Consider the following 24,648-nt stretch of genomic DNA (forward strand, 5'->3'; position numbering starts at 1 on the left):
AAAGCACCATAAATCCAGAGAATGCCAGACTTTGATGACAAAGTTTGATGACAAAATTTGCCCACAAGAAGGACCGCCACGCCATCTAACTGTTCAAGTGAGCACAGCAAAACAAGGTGAGTCCGAAAATGTATTGTATGCTGCTGCAAAATTATATAATATGCCAGGGAGATATGTGCATGTATACTCTAGCTAAGAAAGTAATACTAAGTTTATGTTGTGTAGTAAGCTGTTAGTAGCCCATGTGCCTCACCCTAATAATTTGGTCCCTTTCCCCCTTCATAACTTACTGTTCTGACTTGGTGCTGCACATGTAGCCTATAGCCTGTTTTAGAGAAATGTAATCATCAAATATTGTAAGAGCTTTCATTTTCTGCTTATATGCCCCCTTTATTTATCCTACGGTTTTGACTTGGTGTACAGGGAGAATACTGTAAGAACGGCCCATGTTCTGAATTCTGTCACTGTATATTTTAAAAGTGCTGAACAAATAGTTATATAGACTACCTCAGTCCTAGCTCGCTCATTAATGTCTTAATCGAAATTACAGATTGCCTCTTATCCTCTCGACATTCCCTTATGCCATAGTTTGTACATCTCAATTGTCAGTAGATACCACATTTGTTTAAGCAAGTCAGCCACATCAGCTATGTTTTTTTAAAAGGCAGTAAACGAGGCTGAATGAATTTGCCAGACAAGGCTTCTCTGATTGCCAGGTGTAGCAGTGGTAAGGATTCACTCCATGGTGCTGAAAAGAAAGTTCTGCTGTTGGGACAGCTTTATGTAAGCCCTAACAGTTTATGGGCACCGCTTGTCACCGTTATAGTGCAATTAAAGTAATGTTTAGTGTTGTGTAGTGGCTTTGGTGGCATGCATAACAATTTTTTAAATAAATTGTTTGCCCCACCAAGATGTACATGCTAAAATCGCCACTGATCTCAATATCTTTTGTGCATGCACAGTCTTTTCAGAAATGGCGCAAGCAGAGGTTTTATGTTAAATTTACACAACAAAATATCTTAAAACATGCCTGTGCCAGTTGAACATGACATGAGAATGCACAGTTTTTTAGTGGTTGAAGTACTGCATTGCAATTAGAAAAAAGTTATACATTTACATAATTTAGTAGACTCTCTTATCCAGAGCGACTTACATTAGTGAGTGCATACATTTTCATACCTTTTTTCCATACTAGTTCCCTGTGGGAATCAAACCCACAACCCTGTCGTTGCAAGGACCATGCTCAGAATACACTCTCCTTCATAACCAAAGAACAGGTACCCTAGCTAAATATAATAAGATTCAATCATTTACCATTAGTGAAAACAGCGAAAATCTATTTAATCTTTACATTCTAAAATCATTATAAATAGGCATATATTTATTTCATTTCCATGATGGTTCACCTTTTCCATTGACGTTTGTAGGCTACATCTGAATACTGTAATGTCAAATTTCTCATAGACAATATTTAATTTATGAACATAATACATATCAATTCCTAACCTTTTCTGGCCATGATGAGTTCATATTCCCGAAGTAGCCATACAATAAATTACAATGCAAATCTCTCATTTAATCGGGCCTATTAGATAGGCTATTATATAATTAGAGTTTTTGCTCTATGCATCCTAAAGGGAGTGCGGTTTATAACATACAGTAGAATTGAACAGGTGAACAGACAGTTGATCTTTTGCATTTAAGTGTGTAGGGTACCACTGTAAGTAGGCCTACTGAAGTTTCATATTTTTTGACTAGACAATGTTTCAGAATTTGCAGGCATTGCATCATATTTAGGTTAGGGAAGAAGTAAATGCAAAACATTGAATTCAAAGGAGTTGTTTACAGGTCCACAACAATGTGCAATTGTTTTTGTCTTTCAGACACTTGTTCAGATAGTTTACTGCATTATGTCACCACAAAAGAAAACATTCTGCCAACACCTCCAAAGACATTTAATCAAGTTTGCCATTGCTATTTCCTTTACAAGCATTTTGCTACAGCCACAATAACATCTGCTAAATATGTGTATGTGACCAATACAATTTGATTTAATTTGAGATACTGTCTTGGCCTAATTCCAATACTTTCAATGTTTATTGTCACTATAAAAGGTGAATTTTGGGTGTTTTTCAGGCGGTGTTGTAATGCTTGTTCATTCCTGCACAGTTTAAAGACTGGTCTGATTTATGACCGGAAAATGCGTATGTATGGCGTGCACCAAGTTTCTAAATCTCAACATTTTTGTGCATGAGCACACAGATATTTTGTGTAAAATTTACACAACGGCTATAAATGATACCCCTTAGGAGTGAAGAAGCTTTGTAACATATGGGTTTGTACCAATGATGTATATAAACCCTGGAATAATATTCTATGTATTGGCCAATGACAAGCCACCGGTAGGCCATATTGGACCTCCCCAAAAGAAGCAGTCCTCTATAGGGATGAATGGAATTATACAGTATTTCAATTAAACGTTTCAACAACAAAAGGACATTTATTTAGTTTATTTACATTTTCTTTCAGGAAAATGGATGGCAGGTTAGCACATTGGGCCAGTAACTGAAAGGCTGCTGGTTCCAATCCCCGAGCCGACAAGGCTCTGTCGATGTGCTTTTGAGCAAGGCACTTAACCCTATTTGCTCCTGTAAGTCGCTCTGGATAAGAGTGTCTACAAAAATGTAAAAATGAACATGTTTTTATAGGCCTATATTTTGTAATGTTTTATTTGTATTGTAATGACTGTATGTTTAATTCACATAATATAATTGAAAAGGAGGCATTAAGGTGTTTGTAATATAATCAATGTGGGAAAAACACATGTTTGAATTAATAAATGCATTTCTACAACTTCCAAATAATTTTTACGACGGTGGGGGAGTGCCAAGATGGAGGCGTGGGGCTTCAAAACAGCATCCCCTGAGAGTCATCTAGTGAATATATAAATTACTGCGATGGTTGTAAACGCTGCTACTGGTGAGTTGACTCCACCTAGCCGTTGTCTGTGGTTTGGGAAAGTGAATTGAGGGATGTGGTATTTCAGAGATCAGTGATGCTGAGAACACTGCTGAACAGTAGGGACGGGACGATTTTTCTGGTTTGTCTAGAAGAGGTACAGCTTTTGTCAAAATTGACTTTGCTATCATCAGTAGGCTTCATCCATGGCCGCAGGAATATGTTTTGGGTTGGGGATGCTGGTATTTTTCTCCATTCACACAGGAGTAATAAATGCCTAGTTCACAAAATGTATGGGGGGGGGGGGGTATATATATAAAAAAAATAAGCACCCCTGGGGGGTATATAAAAAAAATAAGCACCCCTACTTCACGTGGATATGGCTACACCAAATATTTTGTCACTTTGTTGCACACAAGCCCAATGATTTCCAAGCAATACTTTGTCAGGCAGCTTATCATGGCAGATGACTGTAAACTTGGGTGAATTTAGAGCCTACTTACAGTAGCTTTGCATGCCCTTACCTTCACAGACAGAATAGGCTACGTGGAGGCAGCAGCAGAAGATGTGGTGCCCAAGTCGACGCACGTATTCTTTTGATATAAAAAAAATCTAGCACCTCAATGAGTAATAATAACAATAATTGGCAAATCAATATGGGCATTTCCAGGCAATTATTATAGCTACCAAATAATGTTGGCCATGCAGTTTATAGCTAGCCAACTACTTTGTAACAATCGAATGAACACAATGTGTGTCGCGCTAACAAAATAATTCTGAGACCAGTACGGTACATTTGGCAATTTGTTTTTTGGCTACAAAAAAGTAGTCGAACGTTGTGCACAGAACCACAAAGAGCCTAATCGCGAGCCCGGGTCGCTGATGAGAAGCAAACACCATCTGAGAGAGAGAACATGGAATAAACCATGGCCCACAATATAAGCTTTTTTGAAGGTAAGGTGTTACTATATTCACCTAATAGCGAAGACAAGGCAATGTCGGTTAGCAATCGCATTCCTAGGTGAATGAGACGCCATCAGATACATTGCACGCGTGTAAATGTGGGTTCAATCATGTTCAGAGCTAGCTAGTTAACTAAAGTTCCTTATGCCTTGCAGACCTAACTACATGTATTCGCATAACTTACAGCTTTTGTGACAGTGCATGGACAAAACGACTTAACTAATATGCACGATTTAAAATTGAATCATTATTAGTAAATATACTAAACTAGCTAGTAGCTATTGTTGATGTTAGCTAACTTGCCCGTGTAACGTTGGCTATGTCTGGCTATCAGACTAGCCGGTACTAGCTTGTTAGCTGGCCTCATATCGTAGGAAATTGGACACTAATTGACTGATACATTTGCGCAGTATTTTACAGGATTAACGTTAGTTATATAAATATCGATAGCTTGCTGTGGCATGGGGTAAAGTTGTAACGTTACTGTACTTGCGAACGGTCAGACAGCAAGGCCTAGCTAGCTAACGTTAGTTACCTAATTGTTGACGGGCCTTCCTGTCAACTAGTATATACTTTTACAAGTAATTTTTTATTTCATATATAGCTACATAGTTTCAACAGTGGATCAACGTAACGTTATTTGTTGGTTAGCTAGCTACCTATAAACAATGTATTCTTTCGGCTTTTTAAGGTAAAGCACAGCCACAGGGCTCTTCATTTCAGGCAGCACATAACAAAGTTAGTAGCTAGCTAGTCTGATGGTGTTTATGTAAATAGCCAACAACCCAGGAAGGACAAAGCATATGCTTTAGCTATATAACACCCATGTTTCTGCATTGTACAGATGCACACGTAACAGTAATGCAATGTCAAAGAAGCTAACGTTAGTTAATTCACAAAAACAAGAAAGGGACTACTTCTGTAGCTAAGCACCATGCCAGTGTGGAATGTGGTGTCTCAGATTCAGTGTGTCCCACAGGGGTGGGGGAGTTCCATAGAACACAACTTCAAACAAGACTTAACACATTTTAATATATTTTTTTGTATTAAAGGTGCTGAACAGTTGTCCAATTTCCCAAGTAAAAATATCCTGTGAATGACCAAAACATCACCCATATCATTTGTACGCCATTAAAATGCACATAATTGAAGAAATCAAACATGTTCTCTCACCAGAACGTCTGAAAGAACAGCCTGGGTGGGTGGGGAGCTTATAATTCTGAGCTCACCTTGGCTGGCAGCTCTTTGAAACACCATTGTGGTCGTTGCCAGGTAACAAGGTAAACAATGGACCACATGTCATTGATGACCAGGTAAACAATGGGCCACATGTTATTCTGAGCCTAAATAGTATGCATCAACCCATTTTTCTCTGTAAAAATGCTCTCATGGTCAACAGAGCTGATCATGGACTGTTGGATATCAGACAAACAGCTGCAATACACAATTGCATTGCTATTGTTTTGTAGCTAATTACTGAATACAGTTCACTGATACTTCTTTACAATTATTAGTAAAGCCTGAGTCACCTTGGAAACTTAGACATAAGATAAATGTACATGAAAACAGCTTACAATAAGTGTACTGGACAATTCATATGTGCCTCTGCATTATAAGTGACAATATGTTCAGAATTGTACACTACAAGACCAAAAGTATGTGGACATGCTCGTCGAATCATGGGCATTAATATTGAGTTAGTCCCCCTTTGCTATAACAGCCTCCACTCTTCTGGGAAGGCTTTCCACTAGATGTTGCAACATTGCTGCGGGAACTTGCTTCCATTCAGCCACGAGCATTAGTGAGGTCGGGCACTGATGTTGGGCAATTAGGCCTGGCTCGCAGTTGCTGTTCCAATTCATCCCAAAGGTATTCGATGGGGTTGAGGTCAGGGCTCTGTCCACGCCAGTCAAGTTCTTCCACACTGATCTCGACAAACCATTTCTGTTTGGACCTTGCTTTGTGCACGGGGCATTGTCATGCTGAAACAGGAAAGGGCCTTCCCCAAACTGTTGCCACAAAGTTGGAAGCATAGAATTGTCTAGAATGGCATTGTATGCTGTAGCGTTAAGATTTCCCTTCACTGGAGCTGAGGGGCCTAATCTGAACCACGGAAAAACAGCCCCAGACCATTATTCCTCCTAACCAAACTTTATATTTGGCACTATGCATTGGGGCAAGTAGCGTTCTCCTGGCATCCGCCAAACCTAGATTTGTCAATCGGACTGCCAGAGAACACATTTCCACTTCTCCAGTCTAATGCCGGCGAGCTTTACACCTCTCCAGCCGACACTTGGCATTGCGCATGGTGATCTTAGGCTTGTGTTCGGCCATGGAAACCCATTTCTTGAAGCTCCCGACGAACAGTTCTTGTGCTGACTTTGCCTTCAGAGGCAGTTTGGAACTCAGTAACTCACTTCAGCACTCGGCGGCCCAGTTCTGTGGCCTACCACTCAGCTGTTGTTGCTCCTAGACATTTCCACTTCACAATAACAGCACTTACAGTTGTCCTGGGCAGCACTAGCAGGGCTGAAATTTTACAAATTGATTTGTTGGAAAGGTGGCATCCTATGACGGTGCCATGTTGAAGTCACAGCTCTTCAGTAAGGCCATTCTTCTGCCAATGTTTGTTAATAGTGATTTTTATTTTATTTTATTTCTTTAAAATCTTTATTTTAACAGGGAAAACAGACTGAGACCTGGATCTCTTTTACGGCTGTGCCCTGTGTAAACATGTTGACATGTACAGTTTTAGACATACAGACAAGAACATTTCAAAACATACACAATTCAACAGAAACAATCACAGACAACATCATATTGATCCTCCATAAGCATTTTAAAATGGGCAAGGGACACCAGAGTGTCTAACTTAAGTTGGATCTGCAGTTTGTTCCATGAATAAGGTGCAAAGGAACTGAAGGCAGTCCTACCCAACTCTGTGGAGACCGCAGGAGTCTCTAAAGTAATCCACATCTGTGATCTGGTTTTAAAATTAGTACATCTTGTGGAAATTAATGATGATATACAGTGGGGAGAACAAGTATTTGATACACTGCCGATTTTGCAGGTTTTCCTACTTACAAAGCATGTAGACGTCTGTCATTTTTATCATAGGTAGTACACTTCAACTGTGAGAGACGGAATCTAAAACAAAAATCCAGAAAGATCAATTGTATGAATTTTTTAAGTAATTAATTTGCATTTTATTGCATGACATAAGTATTTGATCAACCTACCAACCAGTAAGAATTCCGTCTCTCACAGACCTGTTAGTTTTTCTTTAAGAAGCCCTCCTGTTCTCCACTCATTACCTTTGTATTAACTGCACCTGTTTGAACTGTTACCGTGTATAAAAGAGGACACCTGTCCACACACTCAATCAAACAGCTCAACCTCTCCACAATGGCAAGACCAGAGAGTGTGTAAGGACATAGGGATAAGATTGTAGACCTGCACAAGGTCGGATGGGCTACAGGACAAATAGGCAAGCAGCTTGGGAGAAGGCAACAACTGTTGCGCAATTATTAGAAAATGGGAAGAAGTTCAAGATGACGGTCAAACCTCGGTCTGGGGCTCCATGCAAGATCTCACCTCGTGGGATCAGTGATCATGAGGAAGTGAGGGTCAGCCCAGAACTACACGCAGGACCTGGTCAATGACCTGAAGAGAGCTGGACGAGTCTCAAAAGAAACTTAGTAACACCTACGCCCGTCATGGAATTAAATCCTGCAGCGCACGCAAGGTCCCTGCTCAAGCCAGCGCATGTTCCAGGCCCGTCTGAAGTTTGCCAATGACCATCTGGATGATCAGAGAGGAATGGGAGAAGGTCATGTGGTCTGATGAGACAAAAATATAGCTTTTTGGTCTAAACTCAACTCACCTGTGTTTGGAGGAAGAAGAAGGATGAATACAACCCCAAAACACACCTCCAACCGTGAAGCATGGAGGTGAACATCATCTTCTGGGGAGCTTTTCTGCAAAGGGGACAGGGACGACTGCACCGTATTGAGGGAGGATGGATGGGCCATGTATCACGAGATCTTGGCAACAACATCCTTCCCTCAGTAAGAGCATTGAAGATGGGTCGCTGGTGGTCTTCCAACGACCCGAAACACACAGCCAGGGCAACTAAGGAGTGGCTCCGTAAGAAGCATCTCAATGTCCTGGAGTGACCTAGCCAGTCTCCAGACCTGAACCTGCAATAGAAAATCTTTGGAGGGAACTGAAAGTCCGTATGCCAGCGACAGCCCGAAAAACCTGAAGATCTGAGAAGGTCTGTATGGAGGAGTGGGCAAAATCCTGCTGCAGTGTGTGCCAAACCTGGTCAAGAACTACAGGGGAAACGTACTGATCTCTGTAATTGCAAACAAAGGTTTTCTGTACCCAAAATATTAAGTTCTGCTCTTCTGATGTTCAAAACATTATGTCATGCAATATAAATGCAAATTAAATACTTAAAAATCATACAATGTGATTTTCTGGATTTTTGTTTTTGATCCGTCTCCCACAGTTGAAGTTGTACCTATGATAAAAATTACAGACCTCTAACATGCTTTGGTAAGTAGGAAAACCTGCAAAATCAGCAGTGTATCAAATACTTGTTTCTCCCCACTGTATACTGGAGGTATTTAAAAGAAGTGCTTTTATAAATACAAAGAGTGTTGCTCTTCGCTCACGATAGAGAGACCCAACCCACATGTTGATATAGGATACAGATGATGAGTTCTGAAACTATCACCCCGTGATAAACCTGAGGCCACAATGGTAATAAGACTCCAGTGTTTTAATGTGTTTTGCCGATTGCTGGCAATATAGATAATTCACCATAATCTAAAAACGGACATAAAAGTTAAGCTGCCACAATTTTTTTCCTATTTTTACAGAGGACAGGACAAGCCCTGTTTTGGTAAAGGAAGTTCTATCTTGATTTGACTTTTTTCAATTATCAGATAACATGTTTTTTTAAAAAAGGCCTATCATCTAAAACCTACCCCCTAAGTATTTTATGCAAAGACCTTATTTATTGATTTGAGTACCATCCAAGCTAGTGATTACAAACGTGTTTCTAATGAGAGTTTTAGACCTAGGAAAAACATGACATTTGTTTTCTAGCGTTTAAAACAATTTAGCTGTAAAAAGACCCCTGTAGTATCCTAAAATCAGCTCCAACTGCATTAAAGCTTGTCCGCTGTTGGAGCAATAGAGTACATCACTGTGTCATCTGCATATAAATGGAATTACAATATCTGACATTATCAAATGTTTTATTTATAAAGTGAGAACAATAGTGGGACAATTATTGAACCCTGAGGGACCCTTTAAGTAATGTAAGGGTTCAGACTTGACCCCATCGACCATGACGGCTTGGTTCTTATCTTTAAGATAGTCATAAAAACCATCGGCAGGCATCAGTGCCCAGTCCTATAATGACAGCTTACTCAAAAGGATAGCATGGTCTACAGTGTCAAAAGCTTTTGACAAATCTACAAACAAGCGCAGCACAGTGCTTCTATCATCTAAGGCATTTGCAATTATCATTATTAAACAAGCATAGTGGCCGATGTGGTACTGTGTTTAGATCTAAAACCAGATTGATGTACTAAGAATACTGTTAGCAGAAAAAAAGATTGTAACTGTTTGTTGACTATAGAATTCTAGAATCTTTACCAGACAAGGGGGCCTAGAGATGGGTCGATAGTTATCAAATCACTACCCGTCACCTCCCTTATGAATGGATAAACAAAGCTGCTTTCCACACCTTTAGGGATATTTCCTGTGCTTAATGTTAGATTAAATGTGTGTTACTGAACCAGCAAAAATAGGTGCAAGCCACTTAAATTAAGTACGGTTCTAAATTGTCACGCCTAAGGATTCTTAGTATATGGCACAACAGGGCAATTAGAACCTCTGCTTCAGTTATTTTCTGAAACTAAAAACAGGGTTACCATTTTTCAAGTAAACGGTTGAAAAGCAAGACGAAAAAATCAACTAACTGGCCAGTACCACAAAGTCCACTTTTTCCTTTCAAATAAAAAACCAGCAGAGATGAAAATGCTTATTAAAAGCATCACAAAATCATTTTTTTCAGTTAGAATACAGAAGTCTGAAGGTATTTGCTTAGGAAGAGAAACAACAGCAGAATTCCCCGTTTCAGTGAATTAACGGTTCCAGAATTTTGCAGGATTCTCCTGCAGAATCTGTCGAGCATTAAGGAAGTAATTTGATTTTGCCTTTTTGACAGCTGCAGTACATTTATTTCCTCAATTGCCTAAAAAACAGCCAATAGCTGGAGTACCTGTTTCCTCGCCCAAGGCCAGGCCCGATTCTTTTGCAGGAAAAGACCTGACAATTCAGGAGAGACAAGAACTGGTTCGGTTTCTTACTCTGTGATTCTTCAAGCGGGAAATGTTTTACCAGACATAGAACGCTAACAAATGAACCACGCAAAAGAGAAGGTGAAAACCCACAGCAGCTACAGAACCGACGGTTGCCACAGAAAGCAGCAAGTGGATAAAGACCTCCCGACGCACGCTAGCTCTACAGTCAGGCATAAGCTTGCTGTGAGAAATGTTTATAATTTCTCTTAGAGATTATACAGGGATCAGAGTGTTTCAGCCTGGTATCTCTAATACAAGCAATAGGGCAGTGGTCACTGATATCATTTGCAAAAACCCCACTGGCTGTGTATTTATGGGGGGTATTTGTTAGAATAATGTCTAGTAGAGTGGATTTTACTGGGTTCTTAAAGTTGGGACGGGTTGGTTTAGTTATCAGCTGAGTTAGATTTAGCTCAGTACAAATGCCTTTTAATTTATCGGATACTGGTGAGAGCCAATCCAGGTTAAAATTGCATGGCTGTGTGCTCGATTTTATACACCTGTCAGCAACGGGTGTGGCAGAAATAGCTGAATCCACTAATTTGAAGGGGTTTCCACATACTTTTGTAAATGTAGCGTATGTATTGATCAGGCATATATATTTGATAATTTACAGTAGGCCAGCATAGCCAAAGTATTGATCAACATGAACTGAGAAATAATGGTGAGACATTTAACACCCCAAACATTTGAGCCAGAAGCCTAATACCCAACCGCAGGACCCCATTGCTTCGTACAATTTGTAACGCTCACCTTCCCGTCCAAATGCTTAATAAAAGATTTTCATAACGATACAAAGTAACAATGTTAAGTCATCATGTAAAAGTGAATTACTTAGACTTTAGGAAATGCAACCAACTACAGAGATTGATGGAAGGGGAGCGGGAGAGGAGGGGGACCCATGTACCCCGCTTCAATCAAGCAGGATTCAGTCACCCCCAAGATTGAAGCGGGAGTCAAATCCAGCTATGGCCTCCTAGTCAGGCCTCTCACACTGGGTATACAGGGGTCCTGGGATGGACAGCTCGCACAGCTTCCCCACATACAGCACTGGATCAAGGGTGACATCCTTAAAGAGGAGATCCAGGAGCCTGTCTACGTAGCCTGTAATGTTTTTGAAAAGGAAAATGTTTGTTAAATGGGTAGTGAATTTAATTTCCTCCATCAAATTTTATTTGTCACATACACATGGTTAGCAGATGTTAATGCGACTGTAGCGAAATGCTTGTGCTTCTAGTTCCGACCATGCAGTAATATCTAACAAGTAATCTAACCTAACAATTTCACAATAACTACCGTATACACACAAGTGTAAAGGAATGAATAAGAATATGTACATAAAAATATATGAATGAGTGATGGCTGAACGGCGTAGGCAAGATGCAGTAGATGGTATAGAGTACAGTATATACATATGAGATGAGTAATGTAAACATTATATAAAGTGGCAGTTTAAAGTGTCTAGTGATACATTTATTACATCAATTTTTCCATTTTAAAGTGGCTAGAGTTGACTGTTTTGAGTTATCATGCTATCAATTCATTGATATAGTGATCTACTCATTCTACAATGTGTTTTTGAAGTACTCAATTGGAAATATGCAATATTTGGTCTTGCACTTTTTTGGGAAACTTTTCAATGTTTGTATTTGTAATTTTTGTGTGCCTGAAATGCTCAATTGATTTGAAATGAATAATGATGACATGCAGTATGTTGGATCTGTCCTCACAGGCTTCACAGCATATCCCTCCTTCTTTGCATCACAGCATTCCTGCTGCGGCGATTGCCTGGGAAGCTGAGCCGACAGAGTAGATTTAGAATTTTTAAAATGGTCTATCATTACAGTTTGATGATAGTGGGAAGACAAAAGGAGATGGAAAGTGAAATAATAGTGTAACGTTAAATTAACACTATGGCATCGAGTCACAACAGTGTGCTTTTTCTGGCGTGCTGGTAGATAGCCTTCTAGCTAAAGGTCACAACACAGATGAAAAGGGGTTTGTTACCAGTATCATTCTGACACATTTTGCTTGAGCTATCATACGGTTTGTAAACAGAGCTGTATAACGTGCACGTGATTAGGGTTTTAAGGCTTTGCATATTTAAATGAGTTAAGATTATAAAACGATTATAAAATGTCAGTCTTTAAGTGAAGTTGCAGAAAGCCGGAAGTAATGCATGCCTCCTGAATCCAACTTGTTGACATGGGGGGGATCAACTTTGTCAATGTACCAGCTGCAGTCATTTTTCATACTTGGGTCAACCTACTATGAACTGGTTTCATCCAAATATCATCCAGTTTGATGAAAAACCTGAACCTTTAACACTTGTAGTCATTACCAATTAGGCTAAGTAATAGGCCTAAGTTATTCACTGCCTGTGCAATGTGCAGCAAGGAAGTAGTTGATATGGGGACAGTTTATGCAACCCAAAGGCATGTTGATCAATTAAATTTACTGGATTCATATAGGCTGTATCTCAATCAAATTTCTTTTTTAATCATATTTTCTGGTGCTCCTAACTTTTTTAATTTCGAGGTCAGTATGTTGAGATTGATCTGACAGATTCTGAAGGTAGCCTGTCATTCTAGAATGCTCACCGTAACAATTTTCTTCAATTATGAATAACTGTAAGTGCCTATAGTGGGAAGTATCTAGCTGTACCTAACAGACTGGTTTGAGCTGTCTTGTGGCAGGGGGAACAAAGCTGCAGTGACTGTCAGGTAGTCTGAACCACCAAGCCAGACTCAAAGCTCTCTTACAACTGCTCTACCTATGACTAAGCAGCCTAACTCATTTAGCCTGCTGATGGTGTTGTGAAGAAGGTGGGCTTCTACATGTAGGGTGGAAGCTTTGATTTCATAACACTGTAAGGATAGCCTACGGCGTTATGAAATCAGAGCTAGTAGGGTGGAAATGGAAGGAGCTTAATGGACCAGCCATGACTTAAATATCTAGGCTACAGTTGGTTATCTAGGGTACAATTGTAGATATATTTTCTGAACTCTGCTAGATTTAGGCATGTCCTATATTGTAATGTTAGTCTATACACTTAGTGACACTGTTTTTGATTGTGAAATATAGGCCCTCTGGCAAACTGCCACATCCCCAGCTTCACTACTTATCCTGCTGCTGTGGCAGATAGTGCTGATTTTAAATATTGGATTTTTTATTTATTTTTTACTGCAGGGAGAATTATCAATTTAATAATAGCTCAGCTATGGAAAACATTTTAAGTGCCTCAATGGTTTCATACAGGGTAAATCCATATGAATTCAATAACTTTTTGACAACATCCCTTTTGATTTAAACACAACTTTCCATACATGTTTGCACATGGAAGAAGTGGTCAGAAACATTCAGGAGATAGAGGTGCTCAAAGTTGACCCATTTTGCATACCAGACTGAGACTTCCATGTCTTCATCACTGGAAAAGATAAACGGTTGATTTTGATAATTCAGAAACTCAGATTGACAAACCTGTTTGTAAGCTTTTTAAATTATATCATTCTCAACTGTCTTTCTTTTCCAGTGATGAAGACATAGATGTGGGGTATGCAAAATAGGTCAACTTTGAGCAGCTTTAGCTCTTGAATGTTTTAGCATTAAGGTCCAAAAAGTAACTTAATGGACAAATATGTATTGAAGGTTTTGTTCAAATCAAAAGGGGTGGTATCAAAAAGGGATTGCATTGAAATGAATTTACCCTACAGAGGTAAAATGTCTTTCCTTATCCTCAGACATTGATACGTGGAGGCCTACAATTACGTGATTGCAATAATGACAGGGTGACAACACCGAAAATAAAACACAATTTCTCAAAGCATCATTCATATTGCTTTTCAAGAAAACTTTTAAAAGGTGTTTTTATCCAAGCTAGTTATTGTGATTCTCATGAGATATTACAACTCCACCACGTCTCATTTTCCAGCAGCATATTGCTAAGCCTCTAAGGCTGTTGCAAATGTTTGAGAGTCACCAGGAAATGAGTCTTGTGGGTCAGAGAGAGGGGGAGTAGCTCCTTGGTACCACCTGCTCTGTTCTCCTCTGCATACAGTTTTATTGCAGGCATGAGTTGAGTTTTATTCATCAAAGAACATAGCAGGGATAGTCAGTGTTGACAACTTCACTTTAGACTGAGGCTTAACATCTGATTTATCTAATTAGATCTTAGGATCACACTTGAATCAGGTAGCTCTTTGATGATTTTAATTATACATATGGTGCAAATATGTATGGAAGGTTTTGTTCAAATCAAAAGGGGTGGTATCAAAAAGGGATTGCAACAAGCAATGTTGAAATTATTAGTGAACTCCTGGAAGTATACATGATCATTTCAACTGATGCCTTCATTTGGCCTCGAATAACTGATGTGAGTTGTGATTTATTATATTCAAGCTCTGGATAGATCAGAGGCCAGGCGAGATGGAGGGTACAAGCAGAACTGGAGCTTTTCTCTTTCTGAAGGCAGTGAAGAGGAGAGGAGACACGAGTAAGCACTTCTCTCCCGGACCTCATTTCAGCACTCAGCCCTCGGCATCGCTGCACTGCATCAACTTGACCCCACTGTATCCACCAGACTAAGATAGACCCCAAGTCTCTCTCTCTTCTGTGAATTACTATTCCCACTTGAGAGCCTGCCTGCCTGTCAGCTCAATACACAGACTGACACGCACAGCCACATGTACACACACTCTGCATACAGAGCCATTGTGTTGAGATAGAAGTGTGTAGACTTTTGTTTTACTCTAGAGCTACAACCTGACAGTGATGTGACTGTAAATCTGCAGAACATGCATCTCATAATCATGATGTTACATACAATGTATTTGTAATCCAATAATGTACTGTATGTAATCCATTAACTGGAATAAGTACCCAGTATGTTTATCCAATGGTTGGGCCTAAGGACATAAAACCAAGGCATTATCTAAGCATTCTCTTCCACCCCTTTTCTTGCTCTTCTTTTCTCCTAAGCAGCACATCGGTGGTGACCATGGAGATGGACAGACAGCAGCACTCCTCCCCAGAGGGACAGAAGGTACTGTAGGCTAACTCCTCATCTAGCCCCCCTCCACACAACTCACATTTAGGTCATTGTTATTCTGCCCATCTTGCTCTCCTCTCTCACTATCTCTCTGCCAAAGCGTGTCTGGCTATGCCATCCAGAGGACTCTGTATTTTTACCAACAAAATGGGTCTGTTTTATGCTGCTGCTGGTGAAAAGTTCATGTTGTGACATTTGATGCTTACAGCACTCGGTTATTATACACAGAACATTTAATCTGATGAACTTTATTGTGAATGTGATCTTACTTTAGGCTATTATAACAAAATCTTCAAAACATGTTTCTCTTGAACAGTGAACAAGGACATCAGATCAGTGCTGTTATTGTCATATCCTACAGGGGTGTATCTATTTTTCATGCAGCATCACTGACATACAGAATTATCTATGTACTCGGCAGAAATGCCCTGCAACCTGTCACCAGATCCTGTGTTAATTACCTTCTCTGTTCTCTACTCTCAATCTCTCTCCCCACACCAGTCCCCCGCTCTTAGGCATTTTTCTTCTGCGGATCCCCTAAAAACATATGAAAACAGGCCAAATACAAATAATCACATACGGGCTCTAAACAAACCAGGAAGTGACAAGAGGCTAAGGTATGACATATCACTGTTGCAAGTATCTCTTCAGTTCAAGTTGGAATGTTTTGCTGACAACTGCAAATATCACAATGAACCATTACAACCTGTGTTTAGCAAAACCCTAATGTCCTTCCTCTGCTTCCTCTACTACAGTGACCTCCCAAACATGGTAGCAACAACGTCACCGATGCCTAACAGAACTGACTATTTAATAGTCAGCCCAACACCGTCTCAAGGAGTTGTTCTACAGGGGAGACCCTTTCAACACACCCACAATGTTCCTGCTGCAATGAGGAAACCTGTCCAAAGGTATGAGTCCTCACTGAAGTCACACTGGTCGTACTGCATAACATAGCATTGATAGCTACCGAATGGTTTCATTTGACAAAATGCTTTCTTTCTCAAAGTAGTTGGTAGTGCTGGATCTCTAATCAGTCGAAGAGACATGTTACTCACTTTATTTAGGCGATCTGATCAATTCATTTTGGCGAATTGACATCAAGTCGAAAGTGCAACCCATTTAATATTTGTGATAGACTATTACTGCGCTGGACTTGATTGTATTGGTTAAGTTATGTAGTAGGTAGTTTAGTGTTAGCACACAGTTAAGCCGGGTGTACACAAAATAATTTTGGGCCCGATTTACTTGTCTCAGACAAGTTTTTGAAATCCGAGACAAAATCCCCATGTTGTTGTCCAATCGGGGCGCGGCCGTCAGTTACGCTCATGTGAGCGGGTCAGAGACGCAGTTTGAGGACTGCCGATCTCGTCTTTGAGCAGTCCCAGACGTCCCGATATTTTCAGACTTTTGATTTTATCGGCACAAAATCTGCAATGCTTTTGTAGTATGAGATGTGCAACGACAAGTTGAGAACAGTGATCAACAATAGCAAATAAGAGCTCGCCAGAGAAGAACCCAGTGAAATGATGACGTTGTTTCGCATCACCCAGAATGTGTAGACTCGAGCAGGAGCCATGACTACTACAAGTATGCGTTTGTACTTGCCTTATAACAAAAGTGTCAAATCGTTACAGCTCTGAAGTTCACAAGCAATGTTATTCAATTCAAAATGTTGGCTAGATATTTCAACTTTGTAGGGCAAGCGTGAATGTCTGACTGAAAACGTTTGAGGCTGCTTTGAGCCACAGCTCATTCTAGCTACGCTAAATCTAAACACATTGTTTTTGCGATACAGCGTGGTATGGAGAATCCTCACGACCAAGTGAAGAATCTTGTCAAATCAAATGTTATTGGTTGCATACACATATATAGCAGATGCTTTTGTGGGTGTAGCGAAATGCTTGTGTTCCTAGCTCCAACAGTGCAGTAATATCTAACAATACACACAATAACCCATAATAACAAAGTGAAAACAGGTTTTTAGAAAAACAGATACCTTATTTAGAGAAGTATTCAAACCCTTTGCTATGAGACTTGAAATTGAGCTCTGGTGCATCCTGTTTCCATTGATCATTCTTGAGATGTTTCTAAAACTTGATTGGAGTCCACCTGTGGTAAATTCAATTGATTGGACATGATTTTGTAAAGGTATACACCTGTCTATATAAGGTCCCACAGTTGACAGTGCATGTCAGAGCAACAACCTAGCCATGAGGTTGAAGGAATTGTCCGCAGAGCTCTGAGACAGGATTGTGTCGAGGCACAGATCTGGGGAAGGGTACCAAAACATTTCTGCAGCATTGAAGGTCCCTAAAAACACAGTGGCCTCCTTAATTCTTAAATGGAAGAAGTTTGGAACCACCAAAACTCTTCCTAGAGCTGGCCGCCCGGCCAAACGTAGCAGTCAGGGGAGAAGGGCCTTGGTCAGGGAGGTGACCAAGTCCCCGATGGTCATTCTGACAGAGCACCAGAGTTCCTCTGTGGAGATAGGAGAATCCAGTGGCTTCCAGGACAACATCTCTGCAGCACTCCACCAATCTTTCCTTTATGGTAGAGTGGCAGGGACTGAAAGACTAGTCAGGATCGAGGGGATGAAAACCTTCTCCAGAGCGCTCAGGACCTCAGACTGTGGCGACGGTTCACCTTCCAACAGGACATCGACCCTAAGCACACAGCCAGGAGAAAGCAGGAGTGGCTTCTGGACAAGTCTCTGAATGTCCAGGAGTGGCCACCCAGAGCCCAGACTTGAACCTGATCGAACATCTCTGGAGAGACCTTTAAATAGCTGTGCAGCGACACTCCCCATCCAACCTGACAGCTTGAGAGGATCTGCAGAGAAGAATGGGAGAAACTCTCCAAATACAAGTGCCAAGCACACCTAGTAGAATCATACCCAAGAACACCCGAGGCTGTAGTCGCTGACAAAGGGGCTTCAACAAAGTACTGAGTAAAGGGTGTGAATATTTATGGAAATTTTGTATTTCAACTCAAATTTCAAATGTATTTATAAAGCCCTTCTTACATCAGCTGATATCTCAAAGTGCTGTACAGAAATCCAGCCTAAAACCCCAAACAACAAGCTATGCAGGTGTAGAAGCACGGTGGCTAGGAAAAACTCCCTAGAAAGGCCAGAACCAGCCAGGGCAACTAAGGAGTGGCTCCGTAAGAAGCATCTCAAGGTCCTGGAGTGGCCTAGCCAGTCTCCAGACCTGAACCCAATAGAAAATCTCCGGAGGGAGCTGAAAGTCCGTATTGCTCAGCGACAGCCCCGAAACCTGAAGGATCTGGAGAAGGTCTGTATGGAGGAGTGGGCCAAAATCCCTGCTGCAGTGTGTGCACACCTGGTCAAGAACTACAGGAAACGTATGATCTCTGTAATTGCAAACAAAGGTTTCTGTACCAAATATTAAGTTCTGCTTTCTGATGTATCAAATACTAATTACTTAAAAATCATACAATGTGATTATCTGGATTTTTGTTTTAGATTCCGTCTCTCACAGTTGAAGTGTACCTATGATAAAAATTACAGACCTCTACATGCTTTGTAAGTAGGAAACACTGCCGATTTTGCAGGTTATCAAATACTTGTTCTCCCCACTGTATGTGAATGTGATGGAATGTATAGACATTATGGACAGTATGTGGATAGAATATATAGTATATCTGAAGAATACGTGTATAGAATATATACAGCAATAGTTAAATAGGATGGGCCTTGACTAGAATACAGTATATACATATGACGTGGATAAAACAGTGTGTTAACATTTGTTAAAGTGACCAGTGTTCCATGACTGTGTATGTAGGGAAATGGGGATACCTAGTCAGTTGTGCAGGGTAGATTAACTGGGTGGTGGCTGGCTAATGACAGCGACTAAATTTCAGGGCAGGGTATCGGCTAGTGTTGACTATTTAACAGTCTGATGGCCTTGAGATAGAAGATGTTTTTCAGTCTCCGGGTCCCAGCTTTGGTTCACCTGTACTGACCTCGCCATCTCGAAGGTAGCATGGTGAACAGGCCACGCCCCGGGTGGCTGAGGTCCTTGTTGTTTTTCTTGGCCTTGCTGTTACACCGGGTGCTGTAGATGTTCTGGAGGGCAGGCAGTGTGGCCCTGATGATGTTGGGCAGACCGCACCACCCTCTGGAGAGCCCTGCGGTTGCATTCGGTGCAGTTGGTGAAACAGCCCGACCATGATGCTCTCAATAGTGCATCTTTAGAAGTTAGTGAGGGTTTTAGGGGCCAAGACAAATGTCTTCAACCATCCTCTGCTGTCTCCTGAAGTCCACGAATAGCTCCTTGGTTTTGTTTAAATTGAGGGAGAGGTTATTTTCCTGGTATCACTCCGCCAGGGCCCTTACCTCCTCCCTGTAGGCTGTCTCGTCGTGGTTGATAATCACTGTTGTTGTCTGCAAACTTGATGATTGAGTTGGAGACGTGCGTGGCCACGCAGTCATGGATGTACAGGAGGGGCCTGAGCACGCACCCTTGTGGGGCCCCTGTGTTGAGGATCAGCGTAGTGGAGGTGTTGTTGCCTAACTTTACCACGTGGGGGTATCCCGTCGGGAAGTCCAGATCCAGGGCCCCAAGCTTAATGATGAGCTTGGAGGGTACTATGTATTGTGTGACCCAAGTCTGTGCCACATTGTTTAGTTTGTTGTTGTTTAATGTGAGAGGTCAGGATTTTGAAAGTTGTGTAGTGTACACCCGGCTTTTGGCAATACTCTACCAGGATACACTTCAACACACCCTCCCCCAGGTGGCAGCACCAACCAGATTACAGACCAGGTAGCTAGGCCTAAGACCCCTAGACATAACGAGTCAGGTTACAGACCAGGTAGCTAGGCCTAAGACCCCTAGACATAACGAGTCAGGTTACAGACCAGGTAGCTAGGCCTAAGACCCCTAGACATAACGAGTCAGGTTACAGACCAGGTAGCTAGGCCTAAGACCCCTAGACATAACGAGTCAGGTTACAGACCAGGTAGCTAGGCCTAAGACCCCTAGACATAACGAGTCAGGTTACAGACCAGGTAGCTAGGCCTAAGACCCCTAGACATAACGAGTGCAGCAAAATCAATCGGTTTGTTATTAGTTTCGTAACAGCAAGACTAGACTTGCTCTCTTCATTTTCCTTTCTAAAGCAACCTTGACCTAAAAGAAAGGGAAGACATTGCACCCTGTATACAGTATATGCTTAGCCATGCTTTGTGCTGTAATGCATTGTAGTGATCTGAACTTTGTCCTGTTCCAACATTGTATTTTGTTCCATCTCATGCTGTAGTCAAAGCAGTGGTGCCTGTGGCCATGTGCGTTTATACTAACTAATCACCTTAATAACCTGCATCCATCCACCTTTGGTCTGGTTCTGTAGGGCAGCACTGCTAGCATGGATACCCCACGTGTTGTTTCATCATATTAGATCATTTCCCCCGCCAACCTCTTCAATTGCATAACTTGTTTATCTCCAAATTTGAGTTATTGATTTGTTTACCTCATTATGGTTGTTGACAAGAAAACAAAAAGGCTTTGTTTTGAATGACATCTGACCAGACTGTGCCATTGTTCCCTCAGAAGAGACTACAGCACCACTCAACAGCAGATCCAAGCAGCAGAAGTAGAGAGTATCATTCTCACCTGTCCAGAGAGCCCAGGTAAAATGAGACACACACTGCCATTACATTCACTGTACTGATATAATAACAGTAGCATGTTATATGTGGAGGCAGTGTACTACTAAGACAGTGTGGGCAAATGCTGCTTTCAGGATGTGATGTGGGACGGTAAGTGGTGGTGGGGGATGGAGGACGGTGTGTGCAGTCTCAATCTGAGGCAGTCTCAAACCATGGTTTCCTATGTGGACACAGTGTGCTGTACTAAGATGGTGCGGTTAAATGCTAGTATCAGGATGTAATGTGGGACTTGGTGGTAGAGGGAATAGTGGACGGTGTCTTGCTGGGAAGTCTGTCTCTAGCAGTGAAATCCTTTGCGGAGTGGTGCCTGGAGGGCAGTAGATCTGGGCTGAGCCTCCTGTCTGTCTGCCTAAGGGGGATTGCATCAGGCCTCGCAGATTAATCCGCCCGCAAAGCTCCTCTGAGAGGAAGGAGTGAGAGCGAGTGAGTCTGGCTGCCACAGATGAGCATGGAGAGGACAGTAGCACACACAGGCAGTCAGGCTAGTAAAGCACACTGTGACCCAGCCAGCTGACTCCGGCACAGACAAATATGACAGTATACAGTAATGATGATGATCACCTGGTGCAGCAAGGTGACCTTGAAACACTGGAAAACTGCACCTGTGTGAAACTTCCCCAAGGCCAACTTTCTCCACTCTGATATTTTTTTGTTTGTCTTGAAGATGAGGCTGGTTCTCAACACGATCAGTCGTTACTGTACATGACAGATGAATGTTTCCTTTCCATGTTGTCTTTTATTCCCTTTTAAGCCAACGACAACTTGAGCATCAAAGAGCACAGTCGGAGACCCTCGCTGGAGGGCTGTTGTAGCTTTCCCTCGCAGGTTCAGACAGTGGAGGTAAGAGCAGTATGCACTCACGTCGTCATCTGGGTCCGTATTCATAAAACATCTTGTTGTATGAGTGCTGATCTAGGACCAGTTTAGCCTTTTACACCATAATGGATATGTTTATATGGACATGGGGGACCTGATCCTAGGTCAGCACCCCTACTCTGAGACGCTTTATGGATATGCCAGGTCCTGAAGTTAAAAAGGGCCTGGCTCTCTCTTGCTCTCTCTCTGATCTCGCTAGTCCACTATCAAACCATCCAGCATGTTCCTTCCTGTCCGAGTCATACCTATTAATGTTGTGGCTAGAGATCATATATATATATATAACTGAATAGGAAGAAGCATCTTGTTTATAATTTCTACCTCCGCTGTCCATTTCAACCAAAAAGAGCTGAGCGGTTTTAAGACGATACCCCTGACCGATTTAGCAATGATGTTGACTGATGTCAGAAGATACAAATAATTTAAGTGTAGCCTACCTGCTGTTGAAATGAAATTGTCTTTGCCTTGTCTGCAGCCTCTAAATCCAGAAAGGAACCACACAGTGTGTGATAAGTGTAGCAAATCCAGTGAAAGCCACAGCACGTGTGAACACTGTGGAAACTCCTTGGTGCCGGAGGTTCCCCACCTCTACCACCCCCCAGCAGCCCAGCCTACGTCCCCCACGCCCAGACCCCCCATTCGACCTCACCCACAGCACACCCACCCCCATCAACACCCCTCCCCAGGACCAAACAGTCGACAGCTGACCAAGAACAGCTTCTACGGTTCGTCCTCGACCATGAGGGCGCTGCCGCTGCGTGTGGACACAGTGATGAACCCGCCCATTCCGGTACGCATCACCACCCGGGCCGGCCTGCCGCTGCCACACAACGGGAGACCCGCGGGGGTGGGGTTGGTGGGGAGCTGCTGCGCCGGGAAAGTCGCCGGCAACAAAGGCAGGAGGATGGCGGCCGCCAAGCAGCACGAGCTCAACGACCCCAGTAAGTCCACGGTCCAGGTATGCATCCCAAATTGCACCATATTCCATTAAGTGCTCTGGTCAAAAGTAGTGCACTATGTAGGGAATAGGGTGTCATTTGGGATACACACCTGGCCTGCTCAGTACTCACTCTTCACCTGCCTGTGTGCTGGTTAGTCTCAGGGTTTACTGCAGGCAGGCGTTTGTCCCTGTGAGAGGTAGTACACTACAGAAATGGTTCATTTCAACCAACTGCACAGGACGTTCTATGTAACCAACCACACAGCTCAAAACCACTAGCACCTGTCTGTACATCTTACCTCTCTCTGTCAGAACTGTTAGCAAACGAAGGCCACATTTCAGGATGTAAATCCCATCTTGTTGAAATAATTTATTCAGCTGTGTTGCGTCTGGAAATGACGACTCTGTTTGTGTTCCAGTCGTGCTGTCCAGTGACGAGGATGAGGCGGACAACGCCAGCACGGGCAGCGTAAACAGGCTGGACAGCGTTTCCCCTCGGCCCGCTGACTCAGCCCACTCCTCACCGGCGCCCTCCGGAGGCAGAGTGGAGGCGGCAGTGAAGAGTAGCACAGGAGGGGAGCAGGAGGAGATCACTTCTGACTTCTTCTCCGACGTCGACAGCAGAATTTCACTACCCAGAAGGAACCGCATGAAAGATCAGGTATGTCGTCTTTTAACATAAACTCAGCGAGAAAAGAAATGTCCCTTTTCAAAAAAAAATCCTAATAACTTCACAGATCTTCATTGTAAAGGGTTTAAACATTGTTTCCCATGCTTGTTCCATGAACCATAAACAATTAATGAACATGCACTTGTGGAACGGTCGTTAAGACACTACCAGCTTGCAGACGGTAGGCAATTAAGGTCACAGTTATAAAAACTTAGGACACTAAAGCGGCCTTTCTACTGACTCTGAAAACACCAAAAGAAAGATGCCCAGGGTCCCTGCTCATCTGTGTGAACGTGCCTTAGGCATGCTGCAAAGAGGCATGAGGACTGCAGATGTGTCCAGGGCAATAAATTGCAATGTCCGTACTGTGAGACGCCTAAGACAGCGCTACAGGACGGACAGCTGATCGTCCTCACAGTGGCAGACCACGTGTAACAACACCTGCACAGGATCGGTACATCTGAACAGCACACCTGCAGGACAGGTACAGGATTTTAACAACAACTACCCGAGTTACACCAGGAACGCACAATCCCTCCATCAGTGCTCAGACTGTCCTCAATAGGCTGAGAGAGGCTGGACTGAGGGCTTGTAGGCCTGTTGTAAGGTAGGTCCTCATCGGCAACAACGTCATCTATGGGCACAAATCCACCGTCGCTGGACCAGACAGGACTGGCAAAAAATGCTCTTCACTGACGAGTTGTGGTTTTGTCTCACCAGGGGTGATGGTCGGATTTGCGTTTATCGTCGAAGGAATGAGCGTTACACCGAGGCCTGTACTCTGTACTCAGTACTTAATGCAGCTGGTGGCCACACCAGATACTGACTCTTACCTTTATTTTTGCCCCCCCCCCCCTTTGTTCAGGGACACATTATTCAATTTCCGTTAGTCACATGTCTGTGGAACTTGTTCAGTTTATGCTTCAGTTGTTGAATCTTATGTTCATACAAATATTTACACATGTTAAGTTTGCTGAAAATCAACACAGTTGACAGTGAGAGGACGTTTCTTTTTTTGCTGAGTTTATATTTTTAAGTATTTTTCATTTTATTTAGACCAGGATAGCATGACGTAAGTAGGGTCGGCCAGGAGTCCTACCCATGCTGGGGTGGTGTATA

General features: G+C 42.3%; 1 protein-coding gene across 4 annotated transcripts in view; it reads left to right on the forward strand.

Annotated features, from left to right (window-relative positions):
- Positions 1 to 3,484: 3,484 nt before the first annotated feature.
- The window catches only part of LOC111954571 (sentrin-specific protease 6), a 36,470-nt gene continuing 15,306 nt past the window's right edge, over positions 3,485 to 24,648 (forward strand). The window contains exons 1-9 of one of the 4 annotated variants that reach the window (XM_023974412.2): positions 3,485 to 3,912; positions 14,700 to 14,793; positions 15,279 to 15,342; positions 15,850 to 15,965; positions 16,104 to 16,259; positions 20,925 to 21,004; positions 21,795 to 21,883; positions 22,395 to 22,860; positions 23,279 to 23,520. In XM_023974412.2, the coding sequence (XP_023830180.1) occupies positions 3,885 to 3,912; positions 14,700 to 14,793; positions 15,279 to 15,342; positions 15,850 to 15,965; positions 16,104 to 16,259; positions 20,925 to 21,004; positions 21,795 to 21,883; positions 22,395 to 22,860; positions 23,279 to 23,520 (1,335 nt within the window). In that variant the 5' untranslated portion in view covers positions 3,485 to 3,884. The remainder of the gene's footprint in view (positions 3,913 to 14,699; positions 14,794 to 15,278; positions 15,343 to 15,849; positions 15,966 to 16,103; positions 16,260 to 20,924; positions 21,005 to 21,794; positions 21,884 to 22,394; positions 22,861 to 23,278; positions 23,521 to 24,648) is intronic. The other 3 variants (XM_023974414.2, XM_023974416.2, XM_023974415.2) reach the window with 3 other exon arrangements.

This window comes from Salvelinus sp. IW2-2015, linkage group LG28, assembly GCF_002910315.2.
Source record: "Salvelinus sp. IW2-2015 linkage group LG28, ASM291031v2, whole genome shotgun sequence".
NCBI lineage: Eukaryota > Metazoa > Chordata > Actinopteri > Salmoniformes > Salmonidae > Salvelinus > Salvelinus sp. IW2-2015.